The sequence below is a fragment of the Marmota monax genome, unplaced genomic scaffold (assembly GCF_021218885.2).
Source record: "Marmota monax isolate L192 unplaced genomic scaffold, Marmota_monax_Labrador192_F-V1.1 WCK01_AAM20220418_F8-fsc00113, whole genome shotgun sequence".
Taxonomy (NCBI): Eukaryota; Metazoa; Chordata; class Mammalia; order Rodentia; family Sciuridae; genus Marmota; species Marmota monax.
In genome coordinates this window covers 2,367,113-2,387,534 of record NW_026694479.1, presented here as the reverse complement: position 1 = coordinate 2,387,534, position 20,422 = coordinate 2,367,113, and the positions used below count along the sequence as shown (strand labels likewise).

Below are 20,422 nucleotides of genomic sequence, written 5' to 3'. Positions count from 1 at the left end.
TCTCCTCTCCCTGGAGATTGGGAGGTGGGCCTGAAAGTCCCAACCCTTTGATCCTGTCTTGGTCTTTCCCATGATCAGCCCCCTTCCTGAAGCTACTTGGGGCCTGCCATCTATCAACCACTTCAATAATGTACAAAAAGACACTGTCACTTCAGAGGTCTCAAAGATTTTAGGTGTCATGTTTCAAGAAATGGGGATGAACACCAAATATGTATTTTACAATAATAGTACGCCAGGGTGTAACAACCCTTGTTTGAAAACCCCTAGACCTCCCTGGGTACCTTGAACTCTAAAACTCTATTACATTATGATTTAATTAGTTTTTTTCCATTACAGGCAGGAAAAAAAATTATCATAACCACTACTGCCCCATTCAAGCACATCCAATCAACCTTGTTTGGTTTTTTTGTTTGTTTTGTTTTGCTGTTGTTTTAGAATTGAAAGAGCTCTCTTTCTGTAAAGAAGCATCTGTTAAATTAGCCATGAGACTAATTGGATAAGTAGATATACTCATTGACACAACAATTGGTCCTCATATCATTTCAGTGAGACAGATTTTTAACCTCTCAAAATCAATATGAAGAAAGCAACAAAGCAAAAATACCTAGCTATTAAATTACTTTGAGATAGTGAAAGCTTAAACCCTAGAATTCAAAATTTGATTACTGTTACCAAAGCTAATACATATGAATAAAGATGTTTGGGATGAAAAAGTTTCTGGGATTAGTACCAGTTTGTGTTTAACAGCTCTTAAAGCACAGGTATGCTATTAAAACTTCTAAAATCGCTTACAGTAGCAATAGACAGGATCACCATTAGAGAGTAGATTAAATTACATAAGCTTCATATAGAAAAGATAGAACTTGTTAATAACAATAAAGTGTAATAAAAGGGTAGAAGTGCATAAACTGAATAAATTAGTCCAAACCTGAACCATATTCATATTTAAGTAGGATAGTGTACTAACAGGTTTCAGTTGGGAAGAAGACTATCATTGCTCTCAGTATTTTAAAAATTATTTTATGTGGAAATCAACCAAACGACAAAAATTTATTAGGGATGTATTATAAGTTACCACACAAAGAATGATATGTTGCAGCATCCTTGGCAGTTTTTTTAAAAATAAAAACCCATTATTCCTTCCTAATAAAAGTATAACTTTACATCCTGAAATTATGAGCAATGTAGATGTTCTAGTGTGGTTTAATGAGTTAATATATATGATTTTGTGTAAAATCAGTGAATAGATTTAAAACTTAGTAACATAAAGTAATGTTTTTGTTCTAATAAAGAGCAAAGATTGTACTGATGATTTGGAATATGATATTAGAATTCTGCAGCCCTCCATTTACACCATGTAGTTATTACTTACTGTGAGAACATAATCTACTTCTGTGAGTCTTAGTTTCCTCATCTCAAAACATCGAACTCATAGAGTTGATCTTGAAGTTTAATGTAAATAATGCAGGTAAAACTACCTGTCATGTCATAGGTTCTCACCAAAGATTAATCCCATCTGTCTTCCCCCACTTTAATCCTCTCAGTAAAAGCTAATTCATGACAAATGTAGGTTGCTGTACAGAAACATCCTAAATGAAAAGTAGAAAGTCATCTCAAATACTTGAAATTTTCATTAGGTAAAGCAAGATGTCTCTTTAGATAGAAAGCAAAACCAATCTCTAGGTGATGGATTATATTTTTCTTTTATTAACTCTTTATTCTAATTTTGCTAAATTGAATGCATATTATTATAAAATAAATAATAAAATTTCTTTGAATGATGCAGTTTATCTAAGAGTTGGTACATGAAAAATTACATGGATGACTATAACTCAACTTTGAAATTTTATTTCTTATAGCATTTTATACTACTAAATTGGTTCAAGAAAAATAGACCCAGTAGCTGAAGGACTGTTAAGTGCCATGATTATGGACATTGAGAATGAAGAGAGGAAGTAAAATTGCAAATAATTTCTTTTTATTAAGCTCTCTGGTACAACCCCCTTCTGCCTCCTACCTGGGTTTTTGTGACTATATTCTCACTGGTCTCTCCATTTCCAAGCTTCCTATACTGCTACACTTTAATGTTCTTGAAACAATGATTCCATTTCACCTTTAGCCTGCTCAGAACCTTTAATGGGTCTCCATTTAGCTGTAGCTGTCCTTTATAATTGATGGAACATGTGTCATTGTGGGGTGCAGTAGTACAGGTAATAAGCAATCCTAACATTTACTAGAAATATACTCTCCTCAAACCTCACATTTATCTGAAAGAGTGAAGTTATTGTGAATTGCTTCTCAGTCTCAGTCAGAAATCATGTATCTGCCTTACTCAGCTTGATTGCGAAGCATGCTTTTCAGTAATCTTGAATTTTGGGTCTCTCAATTATCACACACACACACACACACACACACACACACACACACAAGAACAAGTGGCTTTGTGCCATTGAAATGCCATTTACCCATAAGTCTTCTTCAAGTATCCATTTTAAAAGCATACCATAAATGATATGTGTAGTAATAAAATGCTAGTAAATATAATACATCCTTGGGGGAAATGGTATAATAATGCTCTTTGATAGAGTGAAAATACATACAGAACATAAAGTATAAATACAATATTCTTTAACCTGATATTCAAGGCCCTCTACACACTGTACCATTTTCTCTTTGAAGCCTTATCTCCCATTACTCCCATGACAAACCTATTGTTTTTATTCATTCAGTACTAAAGACCAGCCACTGCAATAACACTTGGGATCATGCTCATTTAATCCTTTTTTTTTTTTTTTTTTTTTTTTTTTTTTTTTTTTTTTTTTTATTGGTTGTTCAAAACATTATAAAGCTCTTCACATATCATATTTCATACATTAGATTCAAGTTGGTTATGAACTCCCAATTTTACCCCAAATACAGATTGCAGAATCACATCGGTTACACATCCACATTTTTACATAATGCCCTATTAGTAACTGTTGTATTCTGCTACCTTTCCTATCCTCTACCATCCCCCCTCCCTCCCCTCCCATCTTCTCTCTCTACCAGTAGTCCAGTGATCACGTGCCCTTCTCTATTTTTCCAAATGAGATTTAGTATCAAAGGTTTAATCTCTTCCATAAGATCACTCTGCCAGTTGGTGTCAGAATCAGGATTCAAACTCAGGTCATCTGACTCCAAAACCAGTGTTCCTCTTTCCTAGCCAGATGGATTTCTCTGCTCACTATAATCCTAACACATGTTCATTTCCACAGTCATTTTATATATCATGATGTTTATTCCCACTCAGAAATGTTGTTCTACCTGTCTTTAGAAGTCCAGCCTACAGTGAAATCCTCCTCCTTTCTCAGTCATACATTGCTTTAGATTGTTATTTAATTTATCAGTTTGTAGGTGTTGTCTCCTCAATCAGGTTATTAGCTGATTGATAGAAAAAGCCATTTAAGCGGCAGGAAATCATCTCTAAGATATTATTGTTTAGTTTATATTTCTTGTTATCGCCTCAATGCTATGTACCTAAAAGACATTCTGTAAAAACATACTCAATGTCAGATTAATGACTCTTGAGAGATAGAAGACTTTCTCCTTTGTCATTAGGATGAGATAATTTATAATTCTCATTTGAAATTAAGTCCTCAAATTTTGAATTATTGACTTCTCTAGAGGCTATATTCTGTTTAATATTTTTTTTAAATAAGAATAAAATTGGTAAGTCAATTTTGTTATCATTTTAAGAGGTATGAATTTGATAGAGGATAATTTGCCCAATTTCATTCTGTTTCTCAGTTTTCATGGACCCTTTCTGCATAAGAACCAATTAAGCTCTGTGTTTCCATTTACTGGTAAATGGTAAATATTCTTTCACTGCTAACCTCCATAGAATAATTGAGAAAGGACCTCTCATCCAAGAGGTTAAACAAGAATGCCATACCAAAAAAAAAAAAAAAAAAGTGGAATCTTGAGTCTGTTTTCCAAAAATGAAGCCATGCAGGAAGAGAGATAGTGTGTAAGAGATGGCAGAGACCCAGGGAGCAGAGAGTTTTTGTTCCTGTAGACTGAAGGTTAGTGGGAGGGATGATGTCATAGGCCCACTAAGGCAGAAAGTTGATTGTGAAATGAGAGTCAAAAGAAAGAGGAAAAGTTGTGACAGCCTACATTAAAAATGAAAATTTCAACATGTCACAGTGTCTTCTTTGCCCTTTCTCTACATTCTTTTATATATCTGATTTTTCATTCATCTAGTATATACCTTAGAGAGGACCACATGAGTCGGGGCCATTGATTGGTTTTGTTGTCATTTGCTTAGACTGGTTTGGAAATCTCCATAATTCATTCTGCTTAATTTATACTTTGCAGTGTTATAGTATGGTTAGAATAGCTAAGAAGTATCAGATTAATCTCTTCCAAGAAATAACAAGACGTATAATTTGTAAAATAATTGTGTTTCAAATGATCAAGAAAGACTGTAGGTGTGAAAACAGCTTCCATAATAGGCATATCTGGGGGGAAGTCAAAGGATTTTGACTTAAATATCTTAAAGAATGTGTTAAATCAGAATTAGTAAAACAACAATATCTGACAAAAATGCTTTTAAAGTGAAAATTATGTGAGCACATTTTATTATCAGAAGATGAAATGCATGAGCATTTTGTGAAAATTGCTTTTGGAAAAGAAACCTGTTTTATTTTCATTTTCTATTCTTCATCCATGGATCTTTCACATTCAGGAAAATTAGGTGGATTTACTCAAGAAAATAACACCATAGATTCTGGAGAACTTGATATTGGCCGAAGAGCAATTCAAGAGGTTCCTCCTGGGATCTTCTGGAGATCACAGCTCTTTATTGATCAGCCACAGTTTCTGAAGTTCAATATCTCTCTTCAGAAGGATGCATTGATTGGAGTATATGGCCGAAAAGGCTTACCACCATCCCATACTCAGGTAAGAGTAAGCTTTGTTGTGAAGAAAATGGAAAGTGTTAGTTTGCATTTTTACAAGCTGCTCTGATTCCTGCCAGGCCCTGTGGCACATTTGTAATTCCAGTTATTTAGGAGACCAAGCAGGAGAATCACAAGTGTGAGGCCCCTGCTTGTTAACATAGAGACCCTATTTCAAAATAAAAAATGTTTTTAAAGAGCTGGGGATGTAGCTCACTATTAAAGCACCCCTGGGTTCAATCCCCAGTACCAAGAAACAAAAAGTTATTCTGTTTCTTAAGTTCAGCTATTTGGTTAACCAAACACTTTTGAATGGATCTTTTATAATCGAAAGAAATTAGAATGTAGCTTATATATTTTGTTTGAGTTTTTCCTATCAGTAGTAGGAAGAACACAATTTTCTTCCTGAATTGCGTTGATCATCACTAATTGATTTAAAATTTGTGTGTTACTTAATAAACATTGAGCATCATACCTAGTAAAGCAGGACAGATTTTCTGAAATTCTGTGATAATTTCATATGTAGTAGATGCATAACATATTCACCATAAATATATATATTCATTCTGTTGAAAATATATTGTTTAAAAACTTATGACAGGTTTACTCTTAGTGAAGAAATTATGGTAATATAAACATAATGGCATGAACTTTATCAAATTCAAGCCACTATTCTTCTAAAAGAATGAACATCGAGATTAATTGGCAAAAGAGCTTTCATAGAAAACCAAGTATAAATCCCATCTTCTTGGGAGGTTGAGACAAAGTATCTGTCTCAAAATAAAGTAAATATTAAAAGGGCTAGGAATGTAGCTCAGTGATAGAGCACGTTCCTAGCATGTATAAGACCCTGGGTTTCATCCTCAGCAATACACACACACACACACACACAACTGAGAATTTTCATGTATATTTTATGTTATGTAATTTTATGAGAAATGCTTTTTTCTATAACCTAGGAACATAAATTATGAAGAGAAACTGATCAGACACTAGTAAAGAAATCACATCTTCAAAGAAGCATGAGTAAGAATATTCCAGCATGCTTCCTCTAATGTCATCATGGATCAGGTTCATATACATATGTAAAGTTTATGGTTGTGAAATTTTTGAATATCATGCTGTAGAGTATTCATTTTTCCTATCTATATTATTAAAGTAAATGCCTTGGATCCTTGTACATCAAATACTTCTTACAATGTACTTGTGTCCAATTTTCAATTTTAGATTTGATTTCAGTTCATGTTATAGGTGACACTGACTGGGATGTAATAAGCAGATTTTCCTAAATGGATGTGTGCCTCTAGAATTTTAGTTATAGCAGATATATTGCATTCATAGCAGTAGTCTAGGGAAATATGAAAAAATATTTTTCCACTGAAACCACATATAAATTTAAATTATCTTTCTCTATTTCAAGAAACATTCCTCTAAGCTAAGCACAACAGTGAGCATACAACTCATATATCCAGAAAAATAACTTAAGATAAAAAAATTATTTATTGTGTTATACACTAGAAAGTCTTATTTAAAGGGGCTGTGGCTAACATTTTACAAGTTTAACTTGCTAACTTTCTGTCACTATGACAAAATACCCGAGAAAAGCAATTTAAGGAGAAAAGATTAATTTTGGATCATGGGTTCAGAGGTTTCAGTTCATAGTCACTTGGCCCCATTGCCAAGGGCAAAGCATCATGGCAGGAGCATGTGGTAGAACAAAACTGCATATATCATGGTAGCTGAGAAGCAGAGAGAGAGAATGTGTGCAAAGGCAGCATGGGCAAGATATACCCTTAAAGGACATGACCCCAGTGACCTACTTCCTTCAACCACACCCCCCTTCTAAAGTTGCTACTGTTTCCCAATAGTACGACCAGCTGGAGACCAAGCTGTAGCCCATGGTCTTTGGGGGACATTTCAGATCCAAATCATGATAATCTATAAGATCAGGATTTAAATAATACAGTTTCAAGTTTTCTTATATTCTTCTGTAATTTAAATACAATGCACATGATATCTACTTTTCTACCACAATATATGTGTCTAAGTAGGTTCTTGCATTTTCTTAAGCTTCACAGTTATTAGAGTTCCTTCCTCAAGTTTATTCAGATCAGCAGAGCAAACAACTGTTTCAGAGTTCAGTGTTTAAACATGAAATATGCTATAAAGCAGCCCAAATTGAACATTTCTCTGTTTCTGGGGAACATTAAATAAATCAACCTGAAATAATTAAAATTGGCCAGCCATTCAGAATAATCACTTGAGTTTTGAAAGCCTTTGTGACCCTTTGTAAAACTGTCCATTTGATTGTTCCCAAGGAATCAATTGACTTTCTTCTCTCTGATGGCCAATTCACCCTCCTGGACAGTCAAAAACCTAAGGAAGCAATTCACGCTTCACAATTGCACGTGCTATGGCTTGTTAGTACATTTGCGATGAAGATTGTTTTAAAGTAAGGGATAGAAACCTGAATTCTAAGCACACCCTGGCCACTTTTTGGCTTTGTAACCTTGCACAACTAACTTCTCTAAGCTTCAGTATCTATTGGTAAAAGGAGATGTTTAGATCACATGATCTCTAAAATCTCTTCCTTCTCTACAATCCAATGAAATAAAAGACTATGCCACATCAAAAAGTTTATTTAAGGACATATTTGAGTATTCATGGATTCTGAGTTCTTATCACTTTAATAACAGAATTGAATTAAACATATAGGTAAGCCAGACACAATGGCACACACCTATAATCCCAGCAGCTACGGAGACTGAGGCAGGGGGATTTCAAGTTCAAAGCCAGCCTCAGCAATGGCAAGGTGCTAAGCAACTCAATGAGACCCTGTCTCTACATAAAATACAAAATAGGACTGGAGAAATTGCTCACTGGTTGAGTGTCCCTGAGTTTAATCCCCATTTATTTACCAATCAATCAATCATACAGGTAGTCTGATCTTTTCAGAAAGGAATGGCCAAGATACCTGAAAAACATCTATTTGCATGTTTTATGGTCTGTTAGAAAATCAACATAAATACAACAAACATGGGTAAACTTCTCTTTTATTGATCTATCAAAGGACTTTGTCAATACATTGTAGTTTAAAGCAACTTTAAATGAGAAAGATTTTAAAAGCATGTATATTTAGTAATTTTACATCATAAGAAAATTACCCTAAAAGAGAACTTTCACACTGAGACAGTTCCAGTCTTACATGAAATCTTCATTATTAAGCATAAACTTTGTCTCATGGTGGTTTTCTCCAAGTAATAAGGCTGAAGAGTTAGCCCAAAGTGTTTCATTCTAAAAATTGCATGACACCTTAAGACTCCTTCCCCTAACCCACCACAAAAATATCCACATCCAGTACTGCAAAGAAAACTGAAGTTTTCCCGTATGTGGTCACTTTATACCCTGAGAAGAAAGATTATTGAATATTTCCATTCCATTTAATTTGGTTATTTGTGGTAGAGATGGTTTTGGTGTAAAGAGGAGAACTTTTTCGTATGTATTTGAATAACCCTCTTGAAGTCATGTGTGAATTGCCCCCATACAGAACAGCCTACAACAGAACAGCTATCTAAACACCATCGGCTACTTCCTACTGCCCCCATCATGCCCTCCCCACCACTCTTCTCTTAGTGTTCATGGTGTGATGCAAATGGTGATTTCCATGAAAATGCTGATGATTATGATTATGGACCAGTTAAAACTCAAATTTCCTACCCTTTTACTTTTTTCAGTTACTGTCTTTAGCGTTAAGGGAGAAAAGAGTTGAGGTACATTGGCCGTAGAAAGAAACTTTTCTGTGACTTTACCATACTAATGTAAATATTCAAATCTGATGAGAAAATGAATGACTTATTTGAAATGGCGACACCTTTAAGAACTGCTGAATTGATTTTCCCGTGATCATTTTGAAACAGAATTCTAGCAAAATTTTTACAAGTAGCCACACCGTCACTGTTTTTATCCTGTAGGAAGTAAATGGAAAAAAAGATATAAAGCAAGTTATTCACCATTTGTATATGTTTCTCATGACTGAATTACATTGTAATGTGTTTTACTACTGAAGAACAAAAAAAAAATGCTTTTAAATTTAAATAAAGATTTTAATAGGCAGAAACAAAATTAGATGTTTAAAGTCCTCTAACTATAACAGTAGACATCAGTAATCTGTACACTGGTAATCTACCTCAACAATGATTCCCAGAAATGCCAACAATTAATTTTATTCCAGTTTGATTAGATTATAATAATCTTTTACTATAGAACTCTGATGAAATTCCACTTAAGGAGTCTATCAGAAAGACTATTAATGACCCACACAGTACCTTAATCATGAGCTAGATATAGACAGACAAATTATGTGTTTGTGCTTTTCACTATAAATATATCTCAGAAATAAAATTAAACCAGGTAATAGTCTAAAGAAACTGAATCACTCTACCTTTAAGAAACTTAAGATCTAAAAAGTTTATTGAAATTATGTTGGAAAGTTTTTTCATTGTCTTCCAAAGTCACTGTATTATCTCAGGTAACGAAGTGTTATTACCCCATTCTTACCAGTCATATTCTAATAGTTTAAATCTCTAGTTTAGTTCTTCTAAGAACCACCAAGCTTTGTGATTGATCTTACCAAATTAGGTTTAATGATGTCTGATTTCCTAGTAATATTTGGGCACATGGATTATTATTGCCACCTCTTTAAATGTCCCTGTTGTTGAAGATTTTAGACTTTTGATCAAAGATGTAAAGGTACCTTATTGGTCTGTGTTTTTATCTGATTATGCCTAAGTAAAAACCCCTGGTTGCTTTGGACAGCTATGCCAGGGTCACAGAAAAGAGGTAGAGTGGTGTGGGGGGAATGACCAAGCAGTGGAGCAAAATGCACCTGAGTTCATAGACCCACCCCACCTCTGCCCAGATATGCCCTTTCCTCTCGTAACCCCCTTCAGTGTTAGGGATTAAACCCAGATCCTCTCATATGCTATGTAATCACTGTACCACTGAGCTATGTCCACAACCCTTTTTGTTTTATTTTGGGATAGAGTTTTTTAGCTTGCTGAAGCTAGCCTCAAATTCGCAATCCTCCTGCCTTAGCCTTTTGAGTAACTGGGATTATAGGTGTATGCCACTGTGCCCAGCTACTGCCCATGTATGACTCTGCTATGGCTCCTCAAAAATCCATTTTCTTCTTCTTTAATGAAAAACTATTAATGCCTTCACAAAAGGGTTTCCATAAGGATTTAAAATAATCCCAGTACTAAGTAAATGTCCCAAAGTAGTTTTAACTATTTGAGTATTAGATAGAAGGAGAAGACCTTTAGAGATTATCTAATGGTCTAAATAAAATAAGTCTACTGGGTTTGGAATGTAAGTTCATGTAAATTTTATGTTTATATCCCCAAAAATGCCTAAACTCATTGAACTTTTTAGCAGAATTTAGAGAACTGAATACATTTGGAAACCATATTACTCAATGAGGAAAAAAAATAAAAGATCTGTTAGGTTTAAATACAACAATGGTGTGTGTGCAGTAAGTAGCTTTCATCATCTCTGTAAATACTATGTGTAGAAGATATCTACCATGTGGACCTGTCAATCAGGAACTTTTTTCTAATATCATATTTATTTGCAAAATAGAAGAACAAAAGAGAGAAGCAGCCTAACTATAGTGTCTCTAACTACTAACACAGTTTTCCTTGTCCTGGTCCCCAGTATGATTTTGTGGAGCTCCTGGATGGCAGCAGGTTGATTGCAAGAGAGCAGCGGAACCTGGTAGAGTCTGAAAGAGCAGGGCGGCAGGCAAGATCTGTCAGCCTGCATGAGGCCGGCTTTATTCAGTACTTGGATTCTGGAATCTGGCATCTGGCTTTTTATAATGATGGGAAAAATGCAGAGCAGGTGTCTTTTAATACCATTGTTATAGGTAAGAACACTTCAAAGCATCTTTTTCCAGGCTTCAGCCTAAACACTATGTTGAATAAAAACTGTATTATCTGTACCGATTTCAAGTGATTCCTGGGATGTTAAAGCCCTGGTAAAATGTGAGAGATATTTTTAAATCATTCATTTGTGACTATGTGACAAACCCTGAAGCTCTGGAAGAAAATATTATTTGAAATTATATTGAGGGAGGAGAGTACATCGTGAAAACTCTTTAAAAGTCTGCATAGGAAATGGCGCTTTACAATCGGAATAATCTCGTATAAATGAATCCATTTGGTGGTTATGAAGTGAGCCATCTGTACTTCTTCAACACCTAGCTAACATGATCAAAGTGCCAGTTTGTCTTTTGTGAGAGGCAACAACAAGTGTTCCTTCTTTCTCTTCTGTCCAGAGTCTGTGGTGGAATGCCCCCGAAATTGCCATGGAAATGGAGAGTGTGTTTCTGGAACTTGCCATTGTTTTCCAGGATTTCTGGGTCCCGATTGTTCAAGAGGTATGCAAGTTGGATTCCTTTCTTAAGCCGATATAAATAAGCTGTAGAAACACACGTAATTCAGAAAAGAACCAAGGCAAGAAAGCAAGGGGGAAAAACTGGCCCATTACTTGTTCCAACGATGTGTCTTTTCTTTCAGAAGCTCGATGGAAAATGTGGCTGTTAATTCTTCTGTCGTGTTTTATTTCACAGCAGCCTGTCCAGTGTTATGTAGTGGCAATGGGCAGTATTCCAAGGGCCGCTGCCTCTGTTTCAGTGGCTGGAAGGGCACCGAGTGTGACGTGCCGACTACCCAGTGTATTGACCCGCAGTGTGGGGGTCGTGGGATTTGTATCATGGGCTCTTGTGCTTGCAACTCAGGATACAAAGGAGAAAATTGCGAAGAAGGTAAACATGTCAATATTTACAGAAGCCTATTGTTGTCTTCATAAAGCAACAGATTATATCTGTAATCTCTAGTTTGGCAGATGAAATCTTTCTTTTTTATGCTTTCTTATTATTAAAGTAATTTTGATTTCCATATTTATTAATGCATTGTTTTATTAACATTTTAACAATAAAAAGAATAAACACCCAAGAGCCCTTTTGCTCTTTTTCAGTAGCATGAATAATTTCTTTTTTTGACTCTGAGAAAGTAAGCGAACATTTGTGCCTTGAAACCAACAATGGCCTGTTGAATACTTTTTTTTTTCTTTCTACAATTTTTAACACTGATGCCAGCAGCTAACATTTTGACATCTCTAGGGGTAAAAAGAAAGAAAGAAAAAAGAAAAATTTAACACAATATACTAATGAAAAAGTACAATATCATGGATTTTTCCCATAACTGTATGTAATGATGAGTCAAGATGCTATACTGTAAAGTGCAGCTAAATTGTTTTTTCAAAAAGCAAAAAAGCCCCATTTCCGTTCTTCAATCAAATTGATTTTATTGATCTACACTCACAAAGTAATGCAATTAAGTCTCTGGAATTAAATTTTCAGGCCATTGACCCTACAAGTGTAAAGTTTTATTGAGTCAAATTGCTAAATTAAATCTCATCATCTAAAGCACATTAAAGTGAATTAAGAAGGATCAAGAGTATGCAACTCATTTATTTCTCAAACAATTTGAGGATCTCATACAGTTGTCAGTGCTCAGTGGTTGTAGATTAGGTCAGCTGATACAGATTTTGTTATAGAAAAGGCAATACTTATTACTCTGATTAGGCAGAACTGAGAGCAATAGTCTGAAACCTCAAGAGCATATTTGTGTAATTCATGAAAATTACAAATCCTTGCAAGAGTCTCAGTTACCTAAATGGCATTGGGCTGGTGCTTAATGCTTTATTGTATTACAACTCTTTGCATTTTCAGAAACAAGTTCTTAAAAATGGTAGATAGATATTTGATTATCCATAATATTCATAAATTAGATTATAATTTAGTTCTTTATTCTGTATGCACTATAATACCTTCGAGATTTAATGAAATTATTCTTTTCTTTTTTTACACTAGCCGACTGTTTAGACCCTGGATGTTCTAATCATGGTGTGTGTATCCATGGGGAATGTCACTGCAATCCAGGCTGGGGCGGAAACAATTGTGAAATACTGAAGACCATGTGTCCAGATCAATGCTCTGGCCATGGAACTTATCTTCAAGAAAGTGGCTCCTGTACTTGTGACCCTAATTGGACTGGCCCAGACTGTTCAAATGGTGAGGTTAATAAATGCAGGGCAATTGAGTGCTTACTGTGGTTTAACTAAAGATTAGGATATTTTAATTTTTAAAAACACAATTAAATTTAACCAAAAGTATATCAAAGTCATTATTTATAGATATAAATGTTAAAAGCAATGAAATGCGGTTGTCATACAAGGAGGAAGGAAACAGGCTTAACCAATTTGTTATTACAATTTTCCCTTCAGTGTTATTGGGAAGAATCTGCATAAGATGCCCTGTCTTCTTAACTCTAACTTTATGGATCTACTAATCGAAGCTAGCTTCCCTGTAGACCTGTGTACACCTTGGGGTTTAAGCAAATTATTTCATGAATGGAGAAGTCTCAATTAAAAAAAGATTATTTGATACATAAGGTTAAACATGATCACAATAAAGAGTATACATATGTACATATTATGTATAATGCTTCACCACAAATTTTTAATTATAATAATAAGATAATAATAGAGAGGGCAGATAATAATTTTGTTCGGTCAGCTAAGTTGTTATTGACTACCTACTATGTGCATGGCATCACAGTAGGCTCTGTAGAAATGAAAGAACAATTTATCATCCTTGCCCTATGGAACAATGGCTTTCAGATATTTGACCATGACCTATAATTATTACTCTATGACCTAGTGTATGCACACATGCACATGTTCATATACATCCTAATGGAACTGAAACAGACATTTTACAAAGTGATGCACACTGATGATACATTTTTCAAATCTAATCTGTTTTCTTTTTTAATGTTGGTTGCATACTCATGAACTAATTCCATGACATTCCCGCTCATTAGTCACACAGTTTGAGGAGATGCCTTTCTAGCCTAGAAGATTATAGTTTAATTAGGGAGATAAGATGAACACACATGAAATAATTAGAAACCAATACATTCCAGTTTAATATTATATTGAAGGTTAGGTAGAATAATGTGCTCAGTTCAGAGAACATTCAGAGGAGGGATCCTACCTTGACAAATGCTGAAAGTTTTCTGGGAGACTTTTATTAACACATAAACACAGCTATCCTGGGTACGGAGGGAAGATAGTTTTTGACTAAGGGATCAGTATTAGAAATTACTTGAGCGCCTGGACTGTGAAGTCAGGTGTATGGTTCATATGCAATTTTACTCCTTAATGGTTATGTAACCTTTAGCAAATTACTGTACAGCTCAGTTTATTCATCTGTAAAATCATACGACATTCTTCATAGAGATACTGTGGAAATTGCTTGAATTCATGTATATAAAGTACTTATACAATAAATAAATAAATATTAAATAAGACAGTATTTTAATAGTAAATTTTAAATATAGCTTTCACCACCATCACTACTACTATTGCGTTTAGCAAATATACAACTGTGTGAAATATTGTATACACCAGAGAGTGAAAATAAAGAATATTTGGGGATAAAAATTTGGTCAAGCCCATTATGGGAATGGAGTCTAGAAATATTTTAGACAATAGGAAATCCACTAACAATAATGATGTGCTAACACATGCAATGAGTGTTTTAGAAGACCTATCACAGGTCTGAGAGGGTGAATAGTGAGATTTTGTTGGGTGGAAGACAAATTAGAAGACTTTCCTAGAAGTGCAAGATGATGAGAGCAAGAATTGGCTTGGAGTCAGTGGGAATGCTGTCTAAATATGAGCAACAATTGGAGGGAAAAATAGGCAAGTATTGCTGAAGAAAAACAAAATATAGAAGTTTAGCGAGAAGAGCTATGAGTTTGAATCAAGGGAAATTGAGGTTAATGTTAATATCTGAATGAGGCAGGAAAGTTGGGAAAGGGTAAGGACAATTGAAGAGGTAGGACAAGAGGGAGTCAATGGGAAGGTAAGAGAAGATGGTGAATTCTACTTAGAGACTCACACTATCCAAGCAAAAACAGATAATATGAGAAAGAAGATAAAGAATGAATAAGAGAAGAAGGAATGCAAGTAAATGAAAGAAGAGAAAGAAGAAAGGAAAAGGACAGATTTTACCAGCAGTATTGAGTAAGTGAAAGCATTCTGTCTAAAGTTTAGACTCAGAGAGGGGTCTGGGCTCCTCAGCCTGCCCCACTCCTTGCCCTCTTCTCTAAAGTGGTGAGGAACAAGGACACTGAACAGTCTATGGTCAGCTTTTGGACAGACCATTCTCTAGCTATATGTTGGGCAAGGTATTTAACTTCTCTGTACCTCAGTTTCTTTATCTGTTACATGGGGATAATTATAGGACTACTTAATGTAATTAGGGTAAAGATTAAATGAGTTAATATGTGAATAGCACTTAGAATAGTGCCTGATCCACTGTAAATACTCCAAAAGTGCTAATCATTGATAGAACTAGTAGTGGTGGTAACAGTACTAAGTGGTAGTAGTGTTTTAAAAGTTAATTGTAGTTTGTCTTACTTAATTGCTCATCAATTTAGAGGAGTTTCCACATAAAAGTATTTATTAGATTTGGTTCTATAAATGTGAAATTCATGAAATACAAATTATTTCATCTGTTAGTATGACCTAATGGTATAAAACCAAATGAAATATAGCCAGGTGGCTCATTCGCACACTTTTAGCAGGGGAAGGGGAGTTAGTATACTGAACAATTGTACTTTGCTGCCATTTTGAGAAACTCATGTGACATCTCTGCCATCCTATGATTCAATATCAACATAACAGATTTATCTCTTACTGTGTACTTCAAATTGAATCCTGGAAATTCAAACTGAAGGAAATTTTCCATAGGCTAATTTGTGATATGGATGAAAAGTTTTTGTTCAACTTATAAGTAGATACATTAGTTAATGAAACAATTTTTTCCTTTCTCCCTTCCAGCCTCATTTCTCTTTCCCTCCCTCCCTTCTTCCTATTTTCTTCTTCTTTCCTCATTTTGACCATACACCTCTGGAAATAGACATGATTTATAATATGTGTATTAGAAATAATACACATACAATACAATACACATACAATACAAATAATACACATACAATACAATTTTTCATACAAATATTAATTGATTCTGATAGCTTGAGGAACCAGGAATTTTGGTTAGAAAATTTATCACTATTACAACAAATTACAAGTGTGGATAAACAGAAATAGAAACAAAAATTGGGGTCTGGGTTATAGAAAGGCATGGATGTCCCCCTTAAGAGTTTTTAATTGTATGACAATATTTTAAGCAACATGTTAACATTTTTTTGTCCTCTTAAAAATATGTTATAATTTCAAGAATCAGAAAAGCACTCAGGTATTTCTGTTGAGCTTTTATTTATATTTCAAGCATCTACACTAAGAAATATATTCTACAAAAAAATCCAATTAAATTTTATAGAGATAATTACTTGAGTAGTAAAACTACTTAGTTCAGGTCTCTTATACCTCCACCATTGAAATAGGCATAATAATGCTAACTACCTTGCTTGATATAACATCATTCAGATTTACTTCTTTCTGTTATTAAGTAGGAAAGCAACAAGCATAATAGCCCCTTTTTTGTTTCATGTAATGGCATTATAATCAATTACATACATTATTGTATAAGGGGTAGTTTGTAATTGATACTATACAGCTCAAAAGGTAATTCAGTCTTCATAAAATCATCTTGCTATGAATAGCAAAAATGTATAGATGTTAATTAAAAGATTTAAATGGCTGCCAAAAATCACACATTATTTTACATATTTAGATTTAATTTTATTCATGCTGTTATAATTATTTTATTAGTTGAAAATGTAATTTTACCTGTATACAAAACCTTACCTATTTAATCATAGTAAGTGGAGATTTTTGTTCTATTCATCTTTATATCCCCAATGCAAAACAGAAATGATATGTATTAAACTCTCAATATAAAGTTGAATAATGAACTCAGCACTCTTCTTTTGAAGAAAGCAATTAAGTACAGAAAAAAATCTTTATTAAACTTTGCTATTAGCTGCAAAAAGTGAAATAGCTTACTTAGAATTAATAGCAAAGATTTAAATATGCTTATATTCACCTTGTGAAAATATCTAGTCTCATGTGTCTCAAATATATCTTACTGTTGCACATTTTTCATTTAAAGCTTATAATAACATTGTTAATTTATATGTGTGGCTTAAAGTTTACTAGCAGTATAATTCTGATTTCTAACTAAATCAATCCTAAAAGAAAACACTTGACTAGCTACCTCTTTTGTTGATGTGGAAATGACCTTCGGATATCTAAATTCAATAAGAGAGTAGATTTTATACCTGAAGAAACATTTGGTTAAGTGCTAAAAGAGAAGAAATGAATTATTTCCATCAGAAAGTTTGAAAGCAACAGAGCTTTCCTCTATCTTCATCTGCAGTTTGTCCATTAATTAGCCCTTCAATTCCACTTCAATTAAATTAACTCTAATTAATAAGTTCATTACAAAGATTGACGCACCTTGCTCAAAGCTAGTGTGCTAAACACTGATAAACACCTTCACCCTAATGAAAAATTGATTAGATTGAATAAAAAGGGTACCTCAGAAAGAAACCTCTCTCTTCCAGAGCCGAGATGGTATTATGTTGCTCTGAAGTTAATCAAACCATCTTGGATCTCTTAATCAAAAATTTAATTCAAAGGAGATAGAAAATGTGGCACATGCACGCACACATGCACACATCCATACAAACCTGCACACTACTCCCTCCCAGCTAATAGTCCTGGTGTTGTTTATAAGAAATGTTACAGCTCTCACAGTGCCTGGATGGTGGATGAAGTTATCCTGTGAAATAGAGAATTATAGTGGTCCAAGAAATGTTATTTGAAGAACAAATGGGTAAAATAGGAACATGTGGCTACATTAACAGTTACTGTTTTTTAATTTAAAGAAAAAAGGCTATAGTCTATTTCCTATTTATTCTAAATGATTTCAGATTTTTATTATAAGGGATTTTTATTTTTGCAAGAAAGCCAAAACTAAACAACTCCTATAGTCTTTTAACTTTATTCAACTAAATATATAAAGAATAAAAAGAAAAATATCCTTCAGAATTCTTTTTCTTTCCCTCTCAATTGGATCTAATTATATAAACTTCTAAGAAAGCTTTAAGGGGGAAAAAATACTTCAGACATCTGAATTCTTTTTAAAGACTCCACCTTGCCTTATAGTTTTTGAAGTCATTTGGCCACTTGTGCTCCTTTCAATAACTCCAGTAGTTGGAAAACCTTGTTTTTCAAAGGACAGAGTCAATAGCTGTATTTATTAAGCTGGTTTTCCACCATGTGGATTAAGCGATTTGTATCTGTCGCCAGTACAAATTTATCAAACAGGACAAACAACAATTTCTTTTCTTTAACCAACATGTCTGCATTTCTGAGGCAAGTTAATGTAATGTAAGCAAAACAATATTCTTATTAATGAAAGTTTCTGGATTGGAGAGGAGGGGAGGAGTAGGGAGGATAGGAAGGGCAGCAGAATAGAATAGACAATATGATTGATGTATTTACATTCCATGTATGTATTATATGTCAAAATGCATTCTACTGTCATGTATGACTAAAAAAAATAAATAAAAATTTTTTTAAAAATCTGAAAATAAAAAAAAAGAAAGTTTCTGAATGTTCATAACATTTAAACAGCAGCATTAGAAATAGCCCATTTTCAATTCTTACTAAATGTGTGCAACTCAGGTACTGTTAGATACCTGAGATGCTTAGATACTAAAATATTTCATAAATTTGGTGCATGTGTGGGTTTTCATGTCAAAATATACTCTGATATTTATATAAAATATGACTATTCTCTCTGTAAATATATTATATATATATATAATCTTTTTATAAAAAGAAATTATTCCTAACAAATTTGTCATATGTATTTTATGTAACATTATAGCCACATATAAAAGTAAATGATGGATAAAGAATTAAAATTCTACCATTCATAATTCATAATAGTCGATGCTAAAATTAACTCGACATACAAAGACTTAATATTTTCAGTGATTTTGTTTTTCACTATAACAAGTTTAAGAAAAAACTCTCTTATTAATTCCCCTTCTTACCTTCTGCTACTCTTCTCTCCTGCCCTGCTTCCTTGTTTTGCAATATAGAAATATGTTCCGTGGACTGTGGCTCACATGGTGTTTGCATGGGGGGTACCTGTCGCTGTGAGGAAGGCTGGACAGGCCCAGCATGTAATCAAAGGGCTTGCCACCCCCGCTGTGCAGAACACGGGACCTGCAAGGATGGCAAGTGTGAATGCAGCCAGGGATGGAATGGAGAGCACTGCACTATCGGTAGGCCAACTGTTATTTATTTGTTTACTTACTTATTTAATTAATTTATTTTTTCCTGTGGAGCTGGGGATCAAAGCCAGAGCCTCATGCAGGCTAGGCAAGCACTGTACTACTGAGCTGTCCCCAGCCCTGAATTGTACTTCCAAATCTGTCCTTCATCTATTACAAAAGAAAGCTGTTGGTTATTTTTCAACTTGGAAAAGTATATTTCTTCAAATTAGTTTTTACTACTTTTCTTTAAAAAGGAACTGTCTTGTTTATTATGGTTGTCACTTCACAATGGCAGTTCACCTCTTTTTAGGGTAACTGTCATTAAGTATAAGATATAAGAATTTTTTTTCACTGTTTTTTTATGATGGTCACAAAAATGGACCCACATAAAGAAAATGTAATTTCTTATTTATAAACAAACTTTTGTTGACTGTTGCTGCTTAGTGTCCCATAGTACCATTGCATCTCTTAATTTTATTTAAAATGCTTATTTTCTTATAAAATATGTTTAATTTTTTTTCAAGTATATGGCATCATTGACCCCTATGATTCCAGAATCATGTATCTTAGATTGATTAATTGATATGTTGAATCTCTGCAAAAGATGTTTGACTTTTTATGTCCTTTTTTTTGTAGTATCATTAGAACTAGAATAGAATAATGCACAAGTCTGGCAGTTCTTAAATTTATATGGCTAACACTTTTTCAAATATCACTCCATTCAGAAAGGTTATATAAAACAATCAAATACATATTTAAGACCAAACTTTTTTGTTAAAAATGGGTTTTCTTGTACATGAATGGCATTGAACATAGAAACAAAAGTATCTAAAACATACATAATGCCATAGAAACTAAAGAAGTGCCATATTTTCAAGATATTCAATGTCATTGCTTTTATCATTCAAGTTACTGAATTAAAATGTTCAGTTAAAAAAAACAACACAAGTAATAAATGTCTACCTCACTTCAGTGAAGTTATATATTATATAGCATTAATTATAAATCACACAGTCCTGAAAATTTTCATAATTTAAGGTACATTGTTTTTCCACATCGTTTTATGTCCTTGGGGTAAAATTTGATTCATGCCATTGAGGG

General features: G+C 33.8%; 1 protein-coding gene across 20 annotated transcripts in view; it reads left to right on the top strand.

The window, feature by feature from the left end:
* Positions 1-20,422, top strand: part of Tenm3 (teneurin transmembrane protein 3) — a 2,500,614-nt gene that overhangs the window by 2,367,346 nt on the left and 112,846 nt on the right. For all 20 annotated transcript variants that reach the window (XM_058571207.1, XM_058571205.1, XM_058571204.1 and 17 more), the window contains 6 exons: positions 4,727-4,941; positions 10,650-10,860; positions 11,272-11,373; positions 11,566-11,760; positions 12,871-13,071; positions 19,145-19,330. In XM_058571207.1, the coding sequence (XP_058427190.1) occupies positions 4,727-4,941; positions 10,650-10,860; positions 11,272-11,373; positions 11,566-11,760; positions 12,871-13,071; positions 19,145-19,330 (1,110 nt within the window). The remainder of the gene's footprint in view (positions 1-4,726; positions 4,942-10,649; positions 10,861-11,271; positions 11,374-11,565; positions 11,761-12,870; positions 13,072-19,144; positions 19,331-20,422) is intronic.